The sequence below is a fragment of the Salvelinus namaycush genome, chromosome 28 (genome assembly GCF_016432855.1).
Source record: "Salvelinus namaycush isolate Seneca chromosome 28, SaNama_1.0, whole genome shotgun sequence".
NCBI lineage: Eukaryota > Metazoa > Chordata > Actinopteri > Salmoniformes > Salmonidae > Salvelinus > Salvelinus namaycush.
In genome coordinates, this window is record NC_052334.1 from 35,663,202 (window position 1) to 35,683,683 (window position 20,482).

The following is a 20,482-nucleotide window of genomic DNA, read 5'->3' on the forward strand; positions in this document are numbered from 1 at the left end:
CCCACACTACATAATACTACCCTTACCTCCCCACACTAAATTATACTACCCTTACCTCCTCACGACTACATTATACTACCCTTACCTCCCACCCTACATTACACACCCTTACCTCCTCACACTACATTATACTACCCTTAACTCCCCACACTACATTACACTACCCTTACCTCCCCACACTAAATTACACTACCCTTACCTCCCACACTACATTACACTACCCTTACCTCCCCACACTACATTACACTACCCTTACCTCCCCACACTACCCTTACCTCCCCACACTACATTACACTACCCTTACCTCCCCACACTACATTATACTACCCTTACCTCCCACACTACATTACACTACCCTTACCTCCCCACACTACATTACACTACCCTTACCTCCCCACACTACATTACACTACCCTTACCTCCCTACATTACATTACACTACCCTTACCTCCCCACACTACATTACACTACCCTTACCTCCCTACATTACACTACCCTTACCTCCCCACACTACATTATACTACCCTTACCTCCCACACTACATTACACTACCCTTACCTCCCCACACTACATTACACTACCCTTACCTCCCACACTACATTACACTACCCTTACCTCCCACACTACATTACACTACCCTTACCTCCCCACTACATTACACTACCCTTACCCCTACATTACCTACCCTTACCCCCACACTACATTACACTACCCTTACCTCCCTACATTACACTACCCTTACCTCCCCACACTACATTACACTACCCTTACCTCCCCACACTACATTACACTACCCTTACCTCCCACACTACATTACACTACCCTTACCTCCCCACACTACCCTTACCTCCCCACACTACATTACACTACCCTTACCTCCCACACTACATTACACTACCCTTACCTCCCCCACACCTTACCTCCCACACTACATTACACTACCCTTACCTCCCCACACTACATTACACTACCCTTACCTCCCCACACTACATTACACTACCCTTACCTCCCTACATTACACTACCCTTACCTCCCCACACTACATTACACTACCCTTACATTACACTACCCTTACCTCCCCACACTACATTACACTACCCTTACCTCCCTACATTACACTACCCTTACCTCCCCACACTACATTACACTACCCTTACCTCCCAACACTACATTACACTACCCTTACCTCCCCACACTACATTACACTACCCTTACCTCCCCACCCTACATTACACTACCCTTACCTCCCCACACTACATTACACTACCCTTACCTCCCACACTACATTACACTACCCTTACCTCCCACACTACATTACACTACCCTTACCTCCCACACTACATTACACTACCCTTACCTCCCCACACTACATTACACTACCCTTACCTCCCCACACTACATTATACTACCCTTACCTCCCCACACTACATTATACTACCCTTACCTCCCCACATTACATTACACTACCCTTACCTCCCCACACTACCCTTACCTCCCCACACTACATTACACTACCCTTACCTCCCCACACTACCCTTACCTCCCCACACTACATTATACTACCCTTACCTCCTCACAATACATTACACTACCCTTACCTCCCCACACTACATAATACTACCCTTACCTCCCCACACTACATTATACTACCCTTACCTCCCCACACTACATTACACTACCCTTACCTCCCCACACTACATTACACTACCCTTACCTCCCCACACTACATTACACTACCCTTACCTCCCCACACTACATTACACTACCCTTACCTCCCCACACTAAATTATTCTACCATTACCTCCCCACACTACATTACACTACCCTTACCTCCCCACACTACATTACACTACCCTTACCTCCCACACTACATTACACTACCCTTACCTCCCCACACTACATTACACTACCCTTACCTCCCCACACTACAATACACTACCCTTACCTCCCCACACTACATAATACTACCCTTACCTCCCCACACTAAATTATACTACCCTTACCTCCTCACACTACATTATACTACCCTTACCTCCCCACACTACCCTTACCTCCCCACACTACATAATACTACCCTTACCTCCCCACACTACCCTTACCTCCCCACACTAAATTACACTACCCTTACCTCCCCACACTAAATTATACTACCCTTACCTCCTCACAATACATTACACTACCCTTACCTCCCCACACTACATAATACTACCCTTACCTCCCCACACTAAATTATACTACCCTTACCTCCTCACACTACATTATACTACCCTTACCTCCCCACACTACCCTTACCTCCCCACACTACATAATACTACCCTTACCTCCCCACACTAAATTATACTACCCTTACCTCCTCACACTACATTATACTACCCTTACCTCCCACCCTACATTACACAACCCTTACCTCCTCACACTACATTATACTACCCTTAACTCCCCACACTACATTACACTACCCTTACCTCCCCACACTAAATTACACTACCCTTACCTCCCACACTACATTACACTACCCTTACCTCCCCACACTACATTACACTACCCTTACCTCCCCACACTACCCTTACCTCCCCACACTACATTACACTACCCTTACCTCCCCACACTACATTATACTACCCTTACCTCCCACACTACATTACACTACCCTTACCTCCCCACACTACATTACACTACCCTTACCTCCCCACACTACATTACACTACCCTTACCTCCCTACATTACATTACACTACCCTTACCTCCCCACACTACATTACACTACCCTTACCTCCCTACATTACACTACCCTTACCTCCCCACACTACATTACACTACCCTTACCTCCCCACACTACATTACACTACCCTTACCTCCCCACACTACATTACACTACCCTTACCTCCCCACAATACATTACACTACCCTTACCTCCCCACACTACATTACACTACCCTTACCTCCCCACACAACATTACACTACCCTTACCTCCCCACACTACATTACACTACCCTTACCTCCCCACACTACATTACACTACCCTTACCTCCCCACACTACATTACACTACCCTTACCTCCCCACACTACATTACACTACCCTTACCTCCCCACACTACATTACACTACCCTTACCTCCCCACACTACATTACACTACCCTTACCTCCCACACTACATTACACTACCCTTACCTCCCTACATTACACTACCCTTACCTCCCCACACTACATTACACTACCCTTACCTCCCTACATTACACTACCCTTACCTCCCCACACTACATTACACTACCCTTACCTCACTACATTACACTACCCTTACCTCCCCACACTACATTACACTACCCTTACCTCCCCACACTACATTACACTACCCTTACCTCCCCACACTACATTACACTACCCTTACCTCCCCACACTACATTACACTACCCTTACCTCCCCACACTACATTACACTACCCTTACCTCCCCACACTACATTACACTACCCTTACCTCCCCACACTACATTATACTACCCTTACCTCCCCACACTACATTACACTACCCTTACCTCCCCACACTACATTACACTACCCTTACCTCCCCACACTACATTACACTACCCTTACCTCCCCACACTACATTATACTACCCTCACCTCCCCACACTACATTACACTACCCTTACCTCCCCACACTACATTACACTACCCTTACCTCCCACACTACATTACACTACCCTTACCTCCCTACATTACACTACCCTTACCTCCCCACACTACATTATACTACCCTTACCTCCCACACTACATTACACTACCCTTACCTCCCCACACTACATTATACTACCCTTACCTCCCACACTACATTACACTACCCTTACCTCCCCACACTACATTATACTACCATTACCTCCCCACACTACCCTTACCTCCCACACTACCCTTACCTCCCCACACTACATTACACTACCCTTACCTCCCCACACTACATTATACTACCCTTACCTCCCCACACTACCCTTACCTCCCCACACTACATTATACTACCCTTACCTCCCCACACTACATTATACTACCCTTACCTCCCCACACTACATTACACTACCCTTACCTCCCCACACTACATTATACTACCCTTACCTCCCCACACTACATTATACTACCCTTACCTCCCCACACTACCCTTACCTCCCCACACTACATTATACTACCCTTACGTCCCCACACTACATTACACTACCCTTACCTCCCACACTACATTACACTACCCTTACCTCCCACACTACATTATACTACCCTTACCTCCCTCACACTAGATTATACTACCCTTACCTCCCCACACTACATTATACTACCCTCACCTCCCCACACTACCCTTACCTCCCCACACTACATTATACTACCCTTACCTCCCCACACTACATTACACTACCCTTACCTCCCTACATTACATTACACTACCCTTACCTCCCCACACTACATTACACTACCCTTACCTCCCTACATTACACTACCCTTACCTCCCCACACTACATTACACTACCCTTACCTCCCCACACTACATTACACTACCCTTACCTCCCCACACTACATTACACTACCCTTACCTCCCCACAATACATTACACTACCCTTACCTCCCCACACTACATTACACTACCCTTACCTCCCCACACAACATTACACTACCCTTACCTCCCCACACTACATTACACTACCCTTACCTCCCCACACTACATTACACTACCCTTACCTCCCCACACTACATTACACTACCCTTACCTCCCCACACTACATTACACTACCCTTACCTCCCCACACTACATTACACTACCCTTACCTCCCCACACTACATTACACTACCCTTACCTCCCACACTACATTACACTACCCTTACCTCCCTACATTACACTACCCTTACCTCCCCACACTACATTACACTACCCTTACCTCCCTACATTACACTACCCTTACCTCCCCACACTACATTACACTACCCTTACCTCACTACATTACACTACCCTTACCTCCCACACTACATTACACTACCCTTACCTCCCCACACTACATTACACTACCCTTACCTCCCCACACTACATTACACTACCCTTACCTCCCCACACTACATTACACTACCCTTACCTCCCCACACTACATTACACTACCCTTACCTCCCCACACTACATTACACTACCCTTACCTCCCCACACTACATTATACTACCCTTACCTCCCCACACTACATTACACTACCCTTACCTCCCCACACTACATAACACTACCCTTACCTCCCCACACTACATTACACTACCCTTACCTCCCCACACTACATTATACTACCCTCACCTCCCCACACTACATTACACTACCCTTACCTCCCCACACTACATTACACTACCCTTACCTCCCACACTACATTACACTACCCTTACCTCCCTACATTACACTACCCTCACCTCCCCACACTACATTATACTACCCTTACCTCCCACACTACATTACACTACCCTTACCTCCCCACACTACATTATACTACCCTTACCTCCCACACTACATTACACTACCCTTACCTCCCCACACTACATTATACTACCATTACCTCCCCACACTACCCTTACCTCCCACACTACCCTTACCTCCCCACACTACATTACACTACCCTTACCTCCCCACACTACATTATACTACCCTTACCTCCCCACACTACCCTTACCTCCCCACACTACATTATACTACCCTTACCTCCCCACACTACATTATACTACCCTTACCTCCCCACACTACATTACACTACCCTTACCTCCCCACACTACATTATACTACCCTTACCTCCCCACACTACATTATACTACCCTTACCTCCCCACACTACCCTTACCTCCCCACACTACATTATACTACCCTTACGTCCCCACACTACATTACACTACCCTTACCTCCCACACTACATTACACTACCCTTACCTCCCACACTACATTATACTACCCTTACCTCCCTCACACTAGATTATACTACCCTTACCTCCCCACACTACATTATACTACCCTCACCTCCCCACACTACCCTTACCTCCCCACACTACATTATACTACCCTTACCTCCCCACACTACCCTTACGTCCCCACACTACATTATACTACCCTTACCTCCCCACACTACATTACACTACCCTTACCTCCTGGGCACATTGGGCACATCGATGCAGGAGGACACTTGGTATGGTTTGCTTGTGCTCTGTGTTGCAGCAGGAGGCTGAGGAGGGGCAGTGGGGGAGGTCCAGACGTCCTGTAGTTTCCTGAGGACATGCTGTCCCAGAGCAGGCAGCAGGATGGCCACCTCATTATCCACATGGTTGTGTTGCTCCACCACCCCTGTGCACTCACGCCCTCCACACAACACATACACCTGTGGAGGGAGGGAGGGAGGGTTTAGAGACAGTGACATGTTAAATCGGGGAGGGAGGGAGTGGGAGGGAGCGAGCGAGAGAGAGAGAGGCAAAGCGAGAGACAGACAGAGAGAGAGTGATAGAGAAGTACAACGACAAGACAAAAACAACAAGTCAGAGTTAGTGTCAAGCTAGGGGGAGAGTGGTGCGAAAGACATAGCGAGACAGAGATAAAGAAAAAGAGAGACCGATATAAAAGAAAGAGAGAGAGCGATGCCTTGAGGTAATCGTGCCACTGTGGCCATCAAACAGCCCAGTGGACAAAGGCAGAGTGACAGTGACAGAATGACAGTGGACTGCTGCCCAGCCTGTTCACCTGAGAGGAGTGAAATACTGTAGATGAGAAGAGATGGGATAAAGGCCAAGAGATACAGATTTACATCAACACTGAAAATGAGGGAAAGATAATGGGAACAGACAGTGACAGACAGACACATTGGCTGTTTTTCTCTCAAGCAGAAAACAGAAGGCTGAGACCACATGGGGATAGATACAGATCACCCTGTTGCAGGAGAACTTTCCTGCAATGCAGGAAATTGAAAACGTGTAGTGTATTTGAGGTTTAGGCTTCTGAATTTTGTAGTTTCCACTTTGAAATTTCAGACATGATTTTCCCTTACGAAAAATGTATCAACCCTTTCAAAAATGTCCATTAACTAAAGTAATTTCCTGTTGCTGCAGGATTCTTAAATTGGCTCAAATGAAGATCCTACATCTGTAGTAGTTATGAAAAGTTACATAAGAACAGTGCATTCCATTTTTTCTCCCTCCCTCCCTCTCTTCTCTCACCTACTCTTGTCGATCTAGCCCCTTCTCTCCTCTACCCTCGTCCCTTTCCCACTCTCCCTTCTCACCCTCTCTCTCCCTCCCCCTTCTCTCCCCACCGCTCCCTGTCTCCCCTCTCCCTCACCTTCTGTCCAGGGTGTAGTTTGTAGTTGAACCTGCTGAGATGCTGGGGCCCTGGTGGTCCCATAGTTGGGCTCCCCACACCCCCCTCTGGGTCCCCGTGGGCCCCTGTCTCCAGTGTGCTCTCCATGGAGGGGCAGGAGGTACACAGCAATGCCCCTAGGGGGGAACGCTTCCCCAGACGAGTCTTGGGTAACATGGTTGGGAGTAACACTGTGTCTGTAGACTCAGAAGATCTATTGAGGTTTGGTTCTCTGGAACAATGGCAAAGACTGGTCGTAGAATAGGACAGAGTGAAAGAGAGGTACAGCTGAAAGAGAAGAAACAAGATTGGAGAAAACGTCTTCCGCGATACTTCTGCGATGCGAATTGAATCCAGCCCTTAGAAATTGACCATCTGCTTTCAATACATTATATAACAGAGAAAATCTTTGTGCTCCATTTGCTATTGTATTTCACGCTTCAAATCCCTATAAAATTGCCTTCATTGACATAGTCATATCTGTCCAGATGCATGTGTTGATGCCATGAACCTTGATGGATTGATTAAATGTGCGGGGAAGGCATTTTTGGTAGCTAATAACATCACTGTTTTTCATCAGAACTTGAATGAACACCCGTCTCAGACCACAATCGACCCCTCTCCCCACCTCCTCCCCTTAAACGCTCTGGGTCGAAATTGCTCCTGATCTTGGATAAGATTACCATATCCGCCAACCCTATCCTTGACCATTAGAGGGATAAAAACAAATTTGACCCCAAATCAGTGGGTAGAGGCGACCCCTTTTTTAAACCACCCTCTGACTATATACTGTATGTGTAGTGGCTTGGGATTAGATGGCTCAAGCTAATAAAGCTACAACTAGTGTTGCACGGTATACTGAAACTTCTGTACTTTTTCGATACTAGAACACGAAAAACAGTTCGGTACTAGAATATTTGTTACTTTCGGTATTTCTGTCAAATGTGTCTCATGGATCAAGCCCGTCTATATCAGCGCAGCCGACCCCTTATCATAGCTCACCCTGCCTGCTCCACTTACTCACTGCTAGCCTGCACTGGGAGTCTGGGCTGCATCGTGTTAGCTCCACTTACTCACTGCTAGCCTGCACTGGGAGTCTGGGCTGCATCGTGTTAGCTCCACTTACTCACTGCTAGCCTGCACTGGGAGTCTGGGCTACATCGTGTTAGCTCCACTTACTCACTGCTAGCCTGCACTGGGAGTCTGGGCTGCATCGTGTTAGCTCCACTTACTCACTGCTAGCCTGCACTGGGAGTCTGGGCTGCATCGTGTTAGCTCCACTTACTCACTGCTAGCCTGCACTGGGAGTCTGGGCTGCATCGTGTTAGCTCCACTTACTCACTGCTAGCCTGCACTGGGAGTCTGGGCTGCATCGTGTTAGCTCCACTTACTCACTGCTAGCCTGCACTGGGAGTCTGGGCTGCATCGTGTTAGCTCCACTTACTCACTGCTAGCCTGCACTGGGAGTCTGGGCTGCATCGTGTTAGCTCCACTTACTCACTGCTAGCCTGCACTGGGAGTCTGGGCTGCATCGTGTTAGCTCCACTTGCTCACTGCTAGCCTGCACTGGGAGTCTGGGCTGCATCGTGTTAGCTCCACTTGCTCACTGCTAGCCTGCACTGGGAGTCTGGGCTGCATCGTGTTAGCTCCACTTGCTCACTGCTAGCCTGCACTGGGAGTCTGGGCTGCATCGTGTTAGCTCCACTTACTCACTGCTAGCCTGCACTGGGAGTCTGGGCTGCATCGTGTTAGCTCCACTTACTCACTGCTAGCCTGCACTGGGAGTCTGGGCTGCATCGTGTTAGCTCCACTTACTCACTGCTAGCCTGCACTGGGAGTCTGGGCTGCATCGTGTTAGCTCCACTTACTCACTGCTAGCCTGCACTGGGAGTCTGGGCTGCATCGTGTTAGCTCCACTTACTCACTGCTAGCCTGCACTGGGAGTCTGGGCTGCATCGTGTTAGCTCCACTTACTCACTGCTAGCCTGCACTGGGAGTCTGGGCTGCATCGTGTTAGCTCCACTTACTCACTGCTAGCCTGCACTGGGAGTCTGGGCTGCATCGTGTTAGCTCCACTTACTCACTGCTAGCCTGCACTGGGAGTCTGGGCTGCATCGTGTTAGCTCCACTTACTCACTGCTAGCCTGCACTGGGAGTCTGGGCTGCATCGTGTTAGCTCCACTTACTCACTGCTAGCCTGCACTGGGAGTCTGGGCTGCATCGTGTTAGCGTCACACTCATGCTGTACAGAAGTTAACAGTCTTGAATAATGGAGAAGGGAGCAATTCGGGGCGTTCCTGCATGTGGTCATTCTCGCATCTGCAGGAACCCCTCTTGATACTTGTATTGTTACATTTTTAAGCTAGGACAGGTAAGGGGGTGGGGGCGCTCCAGTACAGTAGGTATCATAAGGGACATAGTCTTTTCACGCTACTTTGATACAAAGTGATTTTCGTAGCAGGTTAGGAGAGCATTTTCGCTAACCCTAACCCCTTTCCTAACCTTAACCTCAGTTTCCTAACCTGCTACGTTAATTATCCTAACCTGATGCGTAAATTCTCCTAACCTGCTACGAAAAAGTAACTTCAGTATCGAAGTGGCATGAAAAGAGTGTTTCCCGGTAGCGACCTTCGCCCACGCCTGTCGGGAACTGTTGACGGCAAGGGCAGGTGTTCGGAAGGCTGAAGCAAAGGACACTGTGTGCTAGCTAGCTAGTCCTACGGAAGACTCTGCTACACAGCAGGTGGGAGGTGACGAGCAAGCTAGCTAGTTCGCTAGCACACGGTGTCACCCTCGCTTCCCGCCTGCTGTGTACCGGAATAGCTAAAGGGAAGCGGGGGCAACACCGGTAAACAGTGGGTGTGTTCGAGCGGTAAGTCTAACGAAGCCGACTGTAGACAAAAGTTGGTGAGTGATGTCAGGGAGGTGCATCTGCGATAGCCGAAAGTTGAACACTGTAGTGCTTTTCAAACAGCAAGGCTCAGATCAACTCAACATGGCAGTATCAACATAGATGCTATTGCTTATAAAAGTTTTTCTTTATAAATGTAGAAATAAACTTCTCTATACACCCCCTATTCCACACTCACAAAATGAAAACATAGCGTGTGTGTGTACAATTAATTGGTTAGAGATATCAAATATCACTTTCATTTGTAGCCTATCCCCTGTAGCTTTAGAATCGTGGCAAAGTTGTTTGCTGTTTCAGTCATGTCTTTGGCCACGTTCGTGTGGGTCAAACAAAAACACCCCAATGATTGGTTGACAAATAGTGCCTCCCACAATGCAGGTGATGGCTGCATGGTGTAGTTGGTGAGAAGCAACTACAGTGACTTGAAGCGACTTCATAAAAAACTGCATGACCTTTGATCACATGATTTTTGTAAAGTTAATGCAGTCGACATGTAGTTGCAAGTCGGAAAAATGTTATACCCATAATGCAACACATTTGAAAGGTGGTGACCAACATTGGTCAACATCTTGACAAAAGTGATCTGCTTGAATGCGCCCGGTGTTCTTCGCACCTGCCTGTTGGGCACCGTTTTCCTGCAGTTCTGTTAACAACAATGAGGGCAGGTGTTCGGCAGATGGGAGCGAAGGACACAGTGTGCTAGCTAGCTAGTCCTAGGAGGACTCCGGTACACAACATGCCGGAGGCGGGAGAGACACTGTGTGTTAGCTAACTAGCAAGCTAGCTAGTACATGGTGTCACTAACTAGTAAACTAGCTATTTAGCTAGCACATGGTATCACTAACTAGCTCACTAGCAAGCTAGCTAGCACATGGTGTCACTAACTAGTAAACTAGCTATTTAGCTAGCACATGGTATCACTAACTAGCTCACTAGCAAGCTAGCTAGCACATGGTGTCACCCCCGCCTGCTGTGCACTAGAGTAGCTGGCGGAAGGCGGAGTCGACAGGTAGACAATGTCCTTCGCCCCTGCTTGTCGGGCACAGTTTTCCCACTGTTCTGTGAATGAAGGTGAGGGAAGGTGTTCAGCAGGCAGGAGCAAAGGACACTGTTGAATGTGAAGGACACATTCCAAAGAGTCACACAAGCATGAAGTTGTCGTGCTCGAGGGGGGGGGGGGGCATTCATGAAGGAACCAATGGGGTGTTCCTGCAGTTCCAGAAATGCCCACACACAGAAACGCCCCGAATTGCAAACTAATAGAATAATGCGACACAGTATGTAGAAATGTTCACTTTACAGTGACCAGGTTTACATTCACATCCATTTCCCGTTACTATTCGGGATACTCAAGTACTCTGTTTTATAAACATCATATTCTGTTTACAATAACCCCCAAAAACTTGTATCCCAGTAATGAGAAACCCAGATAAGATGCCTGGGATATGCTGTTCTAAGACGGGATACTGTGGCATGTAAACATCTTATCCCCTTTACTGTTGTTTTTGCGGTCTGCGCTGTCAGGCTCAATTTCGCAAATCACGTGTGTTGTGTGATGATGTTTTCATCCGGTTGTCAAAGAAATCACCATAATAATTCCATAATAATTTTGCCTACTATAATTAATTTACTATAAATTAAATTACGTTTCTGCTTATAATTTCCGACATTTGGTAGGCCATATTATAACTTCCGACATTTGGTAGGCCATTTGTTTGTCAACTATAGTTTGATAAATGCAGCTTCTCTTCTGTCATCATTTGTTGCCCCAGAAGACTAAATAAAGTAGTGGTCACCAGAATAATATCTTACATTGATAGAATGAATGCATTTGTAATCTAGTTAACACTGGTAAAGTTGTCTGTTTCGTTTAGGGACCGGGGAGAAAACACAATAACTACACAAAACAGTGGAAAATGGAAATTAGGAAATGAAAAGCTGAGAAAAGGACAGAACACATTTCTGATAAGGCTTCCATTCATCTTGGGTGCATATTTTATGTGGTTCAAATACTGTCTGCTGATAGTGTCAAAGATAACACATTCCACGCAAATTCCCATTTTCTCAAACGATGCTGAAAGAAAAAAATAATATTTCTCCGCTCCTGTTCCCGAGACAAAATTAACATTGGTTGTATAATTTCACTGCAAAAATGCACAATTCTGCAGGAGTTCATATTATATTACACTACATGTGAGCGGTTATAGGCCTACAGTCAGTGTCCATATTTCAGTTACTATTCCATTTAACCAATATGAACTTAAATGAGGAATATTCTGTTCATTCATAGATACAGGGATACTCATGAGCAGGATATCAAAGGTGCATGTAAACAGCATATCCCGAATAAAATGTTAAGCGGGATATGAGCTGCTATCTGGAATACTGTGTGCATGTAAACGTGGTCAGTAGATGAAGATACTGGTAGCTTCCAGCTTTGTAGGCTTCCCTTGCTAGCTGACAGATAAAGCTAACATCAATCCACTACCCAAGTACTTTGGTTGCAGTGGTGTAAAGTATTTTAGTAAAAATAATTTAAAGTACTACTTAAGTCGTTTTTTGGGGTATCTGTACTTTACTTTTTATATTTTTGCCAACTTTTACTTCACTACATTCCTAAAGAAAATAATGTACTTTTTACTCCATACATTTTCCCTGACACCCAAAAGTTTTTGTTAGATTTTGTCAGGAAAATGATCCAATTCACACACTTGTCAAGAGAACATCCCTGGTCATCCCTACTGCCTCTGATCTGGCAGACTCACTAAACACAAATGCTTCATTTGTAAATTATGTCTGAGCGTTGGAGAGTGCCCCCTGGCTATCCACCAATAAAAAATACAAGAAAATTGTTTAATATAAGGATTTGAAATGGTTTGTACTTTTACTTTCACATTTGATTGTCACGTTCCTGACCTTATTTCCTTTGTTTAGTCTTTGTTTAGTTGGTCAGGACGTGAGCTGGGTGGGTGATTCTGTAACGGCTTCCGTCGGTAGAAGGAGAGGAGGACAAAAGCGCAGCGTGGTATGTATCCATATTTGTTAGAATACTTTTTCAATAATGAACAAAACAATAAACAGACGAAACCCAACGAAGCTACAGTCCCGAACTAGAGAACACAAAAACAGATGAACGCAAGAACAGGAACAATCACCCACAAACCAACAGTGAAAACAGGCTACCTTAATATGGTTCCCAATCAGAGACAACGTAAAACACCTGCCTCTGATTGAGAACCATATCAGGCCAATAAGACAAACCTAAACAAAGAAACACATAACATAGACTACACCCACCCAGCTCACATCCTGACCAACTAAACAAAGACTAAACAAAGGAAATAAGGTCAGGAACGTGACATTGATACTTAAGTACATTTTAGCAATTCCATTTACTTTTGATACTTAAGTATATTTAAAACCAAATACTTCTAGACTTTTACTCAAGTAGTATTTTACTGGGTGACTTTCACTTTTACTTGAGTCATTTTCTATTAAGATATCTTTACTTTGACTCAAGTATGACAATTGAGTACTTTTTCCACCACTGTTTGGTTGTGAATCACATAACTATACAAAAATGATACATTTCTTAAAAATAGTATTTGATAGGCTGAAATATTATTTTAGTACTTTTCTCAGCACTTAAAAAATGTGCAAACCATAATGCTAAATATGCTTATTTCAAAGCTGATTGCCACCAAAAGCATTAGTCATTCACTTATTTGGTCTCTCTCTCACATCTCTCCCAAAGAATAGCAGCAAATGAAGTCATTACTGGTTAAAGAGACAGTGCACAGTTTGATAAAAGAGGCTACTTCTATGCAAATGTTGTTGACCAGTACAATAAAATAAGTCCCAAATGGAAGGGAAACATATTGTTTGTCATCTGTAGCCCCATGAAATCAGGCAAAACAAGCTCAATAACTCCATGCATGCACACACCTATTGACTATGCATTCACCTGTATTGTGGATAGTCCTAGGCTACATCTTGATTTACCCCGTTTATCAATAGATACTTACAATTTACCTTACTACCATAATGCAGTTACATTGGTAAAAACAAAGTCAAATTGATTGTATGATTGTATAATTGATTCATTAATGCATACACGCATACATCAAAAAAAAAATGCTGTAAAAACAATTCTAACTCAAAAGATTGTCGTGGTATCGTTTTGGTATCGAGTATTGTGATACTAAACCTTGTATCAATATCGAAGTCAAAATTCCGGTATCGTGATAACCCTAATTAGAACACAAAAATTTCCCATGATGACCTATTTTGGAGCCCTTCTATTTCGGACACTGTTGTTCATCACTAGATTGGTCTTGATACTTCTTTAAAGAGAGGAAGGGCTGGTTGCTGGTCAGACCACCTACACACAGAGCTAAAGTTAGCTGCAATTCAACATCCCAATGGAATGTTTAGGCCTACCTTAGGTTTCAACATACAATTACGTAAAATTAGCCGGTAAATATTATCTTCAAACCAGACAGTATATTAATTACATAGTTATTACAAAAGAGTGCACTACTAATGACTCTTTCCACTTGTTGAATTTCATGTTATTCAAGTTACCCTGCACATATTCAAAATACATGATTACGTCAAAATACTTTGTATTTACCCTGCTTAGGAAAAAGGCTAAAAGTCACGACACTGCTCCAATGATAGTCTCCAATAAGTCTCCAAATAGTCTCCAATAAGTCCCCAATAAGTCTCTAATCAGTCTCCAATAAGTTGAGGTGGGATTCTTCAATAATACTCTCCCAATAATTACTGAACGTTCCCCTGCAAAGCGGAGGACTCATTCTACCACCAATCACCCTTCCTGTCTCACGTAGTCAATAAAATCACTATTTGGATGTCATCATGAAACTGATGCAAGTCTCAATACCAAAGAGCAAGACAGACACAGTGAGTCATCCCTTCTACAGAGTACAGCAGAAGAATTTACAGGTGGGAAAGATTTGGGGTGGGGAGTGTGGAGTGGAGTGCGGGTGGGCGAGAGAGGAGGGGAGTGTGTGTGTGTGTGTGTGTGTGTGTGTGTGTGTGTGTGTGTGTGTGTGTGTGTGTGTGTGTGTGTGTGTGTGTGTGTGTGTGTGTGTGTGTGTGTAAGCAACACCAACGACACCAGGGGAGCCAAAGACTGAGTAGTACAGATATTAATTTCAAATCAAATGTATTGGTCACATGCACGGAATACAACAGGTGTAGACTTTACAGTGAAATGCTTACTTATGAGCCCATTCCCAACAATGCAGAGGTAAAAAGTAAGACAAATATTTTCTAAATAAAAAAGGAAATAGAAACACAATAAAAACATTAACGAGGCTATACAGTTGAAGTCGGAAGTTTGCATACACTTAGGTTGGACTCATTAAAAACTTGTTTTTCAAACACTCCAAATGATGTGGATATATTGAAGCAACATCTCAAGACATCAGTCAGGAAGTTCAAGCTTGGTCGCAAATGGGTCTTCCAAATGGACAATGACCCCAAGCATACTTCCAAAGCTGTGGCAAAATGGCTTAAGGACAACAAAGTCAAGGTATTGGAGTGGCCATCACAAAGCCCTGACCTCAATCCTGTAGAAAATGTGTGGGCAGAACTGAAAAAGCGTGTGCGAGCAAGGAGGCCTACAAACCTGACTCAGTTACACCAGCTGTCAGAAAGAATGGGTCAAAATTCACCCAACTTATTGTGGGAAGCTTATGGAAGGCTATCATAAACGTTTGACCCAAGTTAAACAATTTAAAAGCAATGCTACCAAATACTAATTGAGTGTATGTAAACTTCTGACCCACTGGGAATGTGATGAAAGAAATAAAACTGTATAAAACTGTACATAGAAGGTGTATCAGTACTGAGTCAATGTGCAGGGGTACGAGGTAGCTGAGGTAATTGAGGTAATACAGTATGTACATGTGGGTAGAGGTCTGTTGCTGAGAATTTTCCTGCACGTCAGGAAATGCAAACTTGTAGTGTATTTGAGTTTTAAAAAGGCTTCAAAAGTTTGTAATTTCCACTTTGAAATTTCAGACTCGATTTCACCGAATGAAAAGTTTATCAACCCCTACAAAAATGTGCATTAATTATAATCCGCATAATAATTCACATTTTCCTGCTGTAGCAAGATGGCTCAAATTAAGATCCAAATCTGTATGGAAGAAAACATTTGAGAGACTAGGAGAATGAGAGTGAGAAAGAGACGTCTCTGAAGGTCTGGTTGGTAACTGCCATAAAAAAAACTCAAATTACAGTCAGGTTTTTTCTCTCCATCCCCCTCCTTGATTCCAGTAATGGTTGACTCACTGGTGTAATAGTAAACTGATCTCATCGTAACAGCATTTTCTTTGATTGCACAACATTGGCCTTCTGTGTTACAGTAGCTCTCTACTGTACATGCCACAATTGCCAGTCACAGACGGCATACTTTATTTATTTTACCTTTATTTAACTAGGCAAGTCAGCTAAGAACAAATTCTTATTCTTATTTCGATTACTGGCCCAATGCCACTAGTCTACCTGCCGCCCCATACTGCCAGGAATACTAGGGAAAAAACACATCCTAAAAAGGTGTTAATTCTGACCAGAACGTGATTATTATTATTTAACTATGCAAGTCAGTTAAGAACAAACTCTTATTTACAATGACGGCCTACCCCGGCCAAACCCGGACAAAGCTGGGCCAATTGTGCGCCACCCTACGGGACTCCCAATCAGGGCCAGCTACAATGCAGCCTGGAATCGAACCAGGGTGTCTGTAGTGTCACCTCTAGCACTGAGATGCAGTGCCTTAGACTGCTGTGCCACAAGGGAGCCTGAGAGAGCAAGGGGGGGCCAATCCCCTTAAATGACAGATGAGCCCCCTTTTATTTTTATTTATTTAACCTTTATTTAACTAGCTATGCATGTGCATGCAAATGTAATGTAATCCTCTACTTTCTTAATATTTGTTTCTAAATATTATTTTCAGGAAAGTAATATTGTTTTTATTTCAAATCAGTTTGCTCTGAAGAGTATGTCATTGTAGGCGACTATATTGTCAATGACAGAAAGGTGGGGGTGTTCGTTTCATTTGGAACACACTTTTATATTCATATTTACCACTGTAACAGTTCAAAACTGCATTTTAAAGAAATAGAATCGGCAAATTAGCATTATTTAGAGCCCCGCCAAAGTTTGGCTTTTGTCCCCGCAGGAGGCCTTTTGCCTTTTGGTAGCCCGTCATTGTAAATAAGAATGTGTTCTTAACTGACTTGCCTCGTTAAATAAAGGTGAAATAAAATAAATAAATAGCTTTATTATCACTGTCATCATCATCGTCATCATCATTCTCATCAGTGTATATCTCCACATCTTTACTATTACTTAATGTAATAACATGATAATAACAACGCAGCATAATAACGTTGTCCAGGGGGTGAATGGGAGGCTTTAATTCAAGGTGTCAATCAATGTCATCATCATTGCATTAAGCAGCGACGTGCTTACAAAAACATCACTCTGAAGGAGTGTCCACCCCCTATCGGTAAAGAGTGGTATAACCACGCATGCCCGCACTAACTGCCCATTGTGTATTTCCCTTACCAAAACAACTTCTAGGTGAGCTTACTAACCATGACGGTACAGCAAAAAATACCATGAAGATACCACCATGTTATCCCTATTGCAGCAATATTCTCACTACAACACTTTTAATGTCAATATTTTATTCACTATAATGCATAATAATTTGTTTATTAGTATACATGTTTTGTGCACGTTTACAGGTTCCACAATAATAGGATAATCTTGTAAGTTAAACGGAATAAATTCATCAACAAGGTTGTTGTAACAAAGGAGCACTGCGCACAAGAGAGTTTAGGATGAAAAACATGACTTTTACAGTAGCCCAGCCTACATTCTGATACGCTGTTATGTTTCGAAAGAAAATGTCCTTACAGCGCTACTCAGCATTGCTTCATTGACGAGTGATTGATGGCTCACAAATAAAAACAGTGCGTCTGTTTTGACTGCGTCCTCCTAATATTACTTGCCACTCGACATTTGATCAACATGGTCATATAAAAATGAGCCCCAATACATTTTGCAGCGATCAGATCAACACGTTTTTTTTGTTGTTGTTGTTCATGCTTACAATGAAAAACATACCATTACAATCGAATCCTTATGCAATACATAAGAAATCTACTAGAATGTTGACGAGCATCGGTGAAAAATGCATCATAAACAGCACTTTTCTTTGAAAAAAACAACCCAAAGTTTCAATGGGTACAGTGCACTTACCTCCGCCAATTTTTTAACACACCCCCTTCCTGCAAGCTCGCTTTAACCGGCTGTAACTTGAAATGCTATTTTCTGTGCCTGGAAAAAGGGTTGTATGCTGGTTATATCCAAACCCGATATGGAATCAGGGACAGGATCGGAATGGAGCCTTACTTCTGCTAAAACAGTCTCAAGTAAATACCATACAATGCCCTTGGACTCAAATAACCGTGTACTTTACATTTAGCCTCAATTGGATAGATAAATCAGCGGCGGTGAAACCATTTTAGTGTGGAAATATAGCTGTAGGTGTCAAGTTTTGATATTAAGAAACGAAATTCAATTCCGGGTTTTCTTAACTCTCTATTCAGCGGGTTTTCAGGTCTTCTAGTAAACAAGCTAACCATGTGGTAAAGATGTCAGCGTTCATTGGTCAAACCCTGTTTTTCAAGACACACGTCCCACAAATCTCACTTGTTTACAGTAGCCTGGAGTTGGGCGTGCTTGAGTGGAGGGGAGCTCACAATGGACATACAGCAACTAAACTAGGTTACATTGTTGTATCTCTGCCCTGCTGCAGAAAGCAAATAACTACATTTAACGTTGTAACATTGCTTCAGTGCTAGCTTGTCATAGGCTACAATAGGGAATTTGGGGATGTTTGAAATGAATGAATAGAAAAAGACAAGCCTACTGATTATAAATATATGTTATCTACTATTTTTATTAGTCCTACAATGTTGTTGTCATATCATACCCCTCTACAACATGAACAATTTAGCTACTGTATGTAACGACGTCATCGTAATCTCACTATTGATCAGCGTTTGACAAAACGATTCGGACGAGATTTGCTGTGACTGACACAGTAGGCTAAATGCAGTCCACACTGCCTCCGTTTACACTAATGTTAAGGTGTTGTTGGTTTTCCTTTTCTTGAGGTGAAAACAACAAATCCCTACTGTATGTGTAGTTTGGTATGCGGATTGCTTGTGTGGGCGGGAAGTCCCCTAAATTGATTACATAACATAGCCTACAGCAGCAATATAGACGCAGTGATGATGTTTGTACAGCAATATAGATGCAGGGGTGATGTTTGTATGGCTTTAATTGTTTCACCTTTTCTGAACGGCACCGCCGCGGAAAGATTTAACGTCCCCATGCCGCCGCTGCATGGCAAGCGCATGCTCTACGTTCGGGTGAACATGTGGTGGTCGGTCGGGCAAATATATATGCGCGCACGGCCGAACGCGTTCACTCACACACATACACAGACTGAACAGCTGCATTGAGAGAGCATAGGCTAACGCACGGTGGGTGTGTGGGTGAGTCATTGACGCTCTAGAGACTGGTGTTGCGAAGCACTGGTCCAATGACCCAGATACAGCAGGATTATTATACATAGACCCCTCCATAGGCCCCCTTCTCAGTTTTCATCCACCTGGCTACTAAATTACCCATCTCAATCATGCCAAAATAAATGCTCTATTGCCTAAAAAAATGTATACAAGCATAGTCTATTCACTTCAGCAAATCATCTCTTTCTCTCTCTCTCTCTCTCTCTCTCTCTCTCTCTCTCTGTCTCTCTTTCTCTCTCTCTCTCTCTCTCTCTCTCTCTCTCTCTCTCTCTCTCTCTCTCTCTCTCTCTCTCACACACACACAGAGACTAACATGTCTCTCTCTCTCTCTCTCTCTCTCTCTCTCTCTCTCTCTCACACACACACACAGAGACTAACATGTCTCTCTCTCTCTAACACACACACACCTCTGCACGTTAACCATTACAAAATCAGGCATGCAGGCCTAGGTTAATCGCTCATGGACTGACTACGTTAACTAAGCTTTTAGTTCTGGGTTAACTGAGATTAGGCCAAGGTTGGCGGTGATGTTCGCCTGTTGTTTCTCTCATGTGTGTTTCCCATTACTATGAGAATCTGAGGTTCCCTATAGTCCACTCCC

The 20,482-nt window shown here is 44.1% G+C and overlaps 1 protein-coding gene across 2 annotated transcripts in view; it reads right to left on the reverse strand.

Annotated features, from left to right (window-relative positions):
- LOC120023628 (zinc finger protein 395-like) overlaps window positions 1-18,864 on the reverse strand; it is a 33,774-nt gene extending 14,910 nt beyond the window's left edge. For both annotated transcript variants that reach the window (XR_005472722.1, XM_038967674.1), the window contains exons 1-3: window positions 18,545-18,864; window positions 7,318-7,623; window positions 6,138-6,367 (exon numbers count right to left, since the gene is read on the reverse strand). Coding sequence is in view for 1 of the 2 variants with exons in the window: in XM_038967674.1 (XP_038823602.1) it covers window positions 6,138-6,367; window positions 7,318-7,512 (425 nt within the window). In the remaining variant the exon portion in view is untranslated. The remainder of the gene's footprint in view (window positions 1-6,137; window positions 6,368-7,317; window positions 7,624-18,544) is intronic.
- Window positions 18,865-20,482: the final 1,618 nt, after the last annotated feature.